At 66.5% G+C, this 2,047-nt stretch overlaps 1 protein-coding gene across 1 annotated transcript; it reads right to left on the bottom strand.

The window, feature by feature from the left end:
• Positions 1-676: 676 nt before the first annotated feature.
• On the bottom strand, positions 677-2,047 carry APLNR (apelin receptor). Its single transcript, XM_074149186.1, has one exon. It carries the CDS (start codon positions 2,045-2,047, stop codon positions 935-937), a length of 1,113 nt encoding a protein of 370 aa, XP_074005287.1. The 3' UTR covers positions 677-934.

Below are 2,047 nucleotides of genomic sequence, written 5' to 3'. Positions count from 1 at the left end.
CGGGAGGGAAATGGGAGAGGAGCCATTTGGTGGCTCATCAAAACCCTGGGTCAGCATGGGCCGCTGTCCTGCCCAGCACCCAAAAACCCCTCATCCAAACCCAAACGGCCCCATGTCCTCGTTCCTCAGGTCTGGGTATTTAATAGCATCAGCGGCCCATTTTCACACCGCAGGGGTGGGTCACACGGGGCTCCTTCTGGCCCCAGATAAGGAGGAGAAAAGCCCGAAAATGGGATTTGGTGGGACAGAGTGGCTGCCTGATGCAATCAGAGCTGGGGGGGGGGGGCTGGGGCGGGCAGGCGCCCACCCCATGGAGGGACACCTCGGGGGGGGGATGGGCTGCTGCTCGGGTGCATTGGGATGGGAATTTTTGCATTTCCCAAAGCGTGTGCTGGGGAAGAGACCAGGGAGAATTTGCTCCGGGCTTGAGCCCCCAGAGGCAGTCGGGGGGTCCAGGGGGTGCCCAGGAGGGGCTGCAGGCAGCCGCGGGGTGGGTGCAGGGACACCCCAATTTGCACACACACACACACGCTACACCACCCCCCCCCCACACACACACCCCCCCACCCCTCCCTAAAACCCAGCCATACCCCTCCATGCTGCCCCACACCCTGCCCCCCCAAAACCCCACTCCCTCCCCATTTCCCCAGAGGGAACTGCTCCTTTTTTTAACCAAAATTCATTTATTTGTCACAAAATCCAAAGCCCTGTGGGTGCTGGGGGGAGCCGCCCCCCGCTTGAGCCCCCCAGGGGCTCCTCCCAGGGTCTGCCCAGCCCCTGCCTCAGTTTCCCCTTCCACGAGCAGGGATTTCCGGGGGGCGGGGGGGGGAGGAGGGTGTTCCCAAAGCGAGCCAGGCTCTGGGGCAAGGAGGAGGTGGTGGGGTCCCCCCAAGAAGTCCAGCTCGGGGGGCACCGGGGGTGGATTGGGGGGGTGTCAGGCATGGAAGAGCGTCTCCTGGGTGGTGGGGTCCAGCTTGCCCCCTGGAACCGGCCCCCCCTTGCCGCCGGGGGGGTGGCTGTGGCCCGAGGAGTAGCTGGCAGAGCGGTCGGTGCCAGGGCCGGGGGTGCGGCAGCAGAGGAGAGCAGCGCAGGCATGGCGGAAGCGGGGGTCAAAGAAGGCGTAGAGGAAGGGGTTGAGGCAGCTGTTGACGTAGGCGATGCCGGTGCAGTAGGGGTGGAGGTTGTTGAGGAAGGTGTGGAGGCCGCAGGACCAGGGCAGCACCTCCAGGTCCATCAGGACGTAGAGGGTCTTGACCAGGTGGAAGGGCAGCCAGCAGCCCCCGAAGGCGGCCACCAGCACCGTGATGATGGTGAGGAGGCGCTTGCGCTTGCGGGGCCCCTCGGCCCGCTCCCGGCGGAAGTGGCTGGCCACGGTGCGGGCGATGAAGAAGTAGCAGGTCAGCATGACGGCAAAGGGGACCACGAAGCCCAGGGCGGTGGAGGAGAGCCCCAGCCCTACCTCCCAGGCGCCCTCCGTCCCCGGGGCAGCCAGGCCCCCGTAGTCCATGTAGCAGGTGATCTTGGTGTCCCCCCCGAGGGCAGCCGCCCGACGCAGCACCAGGGCTGGCAGGGCCAGCAGAGCTGCCAGCGCCCACAGGGCCACCGTGGCCACCAGCCCGCTGACCCGTGAGCGCAGCTTGGCGGTGGCCAGGGGCCGGACGATGGCCAGGTAGCGGTCAAAGCTCAGCCCCGTCAGGCAGAAGACACTGGCGTACATGTTGACGAAGACCAGGTAGCTGCTGACCTTGCAGGCGGCCGTGCCGAAGGGCCAGTGGTAGCCCAGCCAGGCATAGGCAGCCCACAGCGGCAGGGTGGCCACGAAGGTGAGATCGGCAGCGGCCAGGTTGGCGATGAAGGTGTCAGCCGAGCGCCGGCGTTCCCGGCCGCCCTTGAAGACGGTCCAGAGGACCAGCCCGTTGCCCGCTGTGCCCAGGAGGAAGACCAGCAGGTAGATGGTGGGCAGCAGGGCCAGCGAGGGGCCCCACTCGGCATATTCGCAATCTGTCTCGTTGTCCCCGTAGGCATAGGCGTCTGTCGCCTCCTCCAT

Source organism: Numenius arquata, chromosome 6 (genome assembly GCF_964106895.1).
Source record: "Numenius arquata chromosome 6, bNumArq3.hap1.1, whole genome shotgun sequence".
Taxonomy (NCBI): domain Eukaryota; kingdom Metazoa; phylum Chordata; class Aves; order Charadriiformes; family Scolopacidae; genus Numenius; species Numenius arquata.
This window is presented reverse-complemented; position numbering and strand designations above follow the sequence as displayed.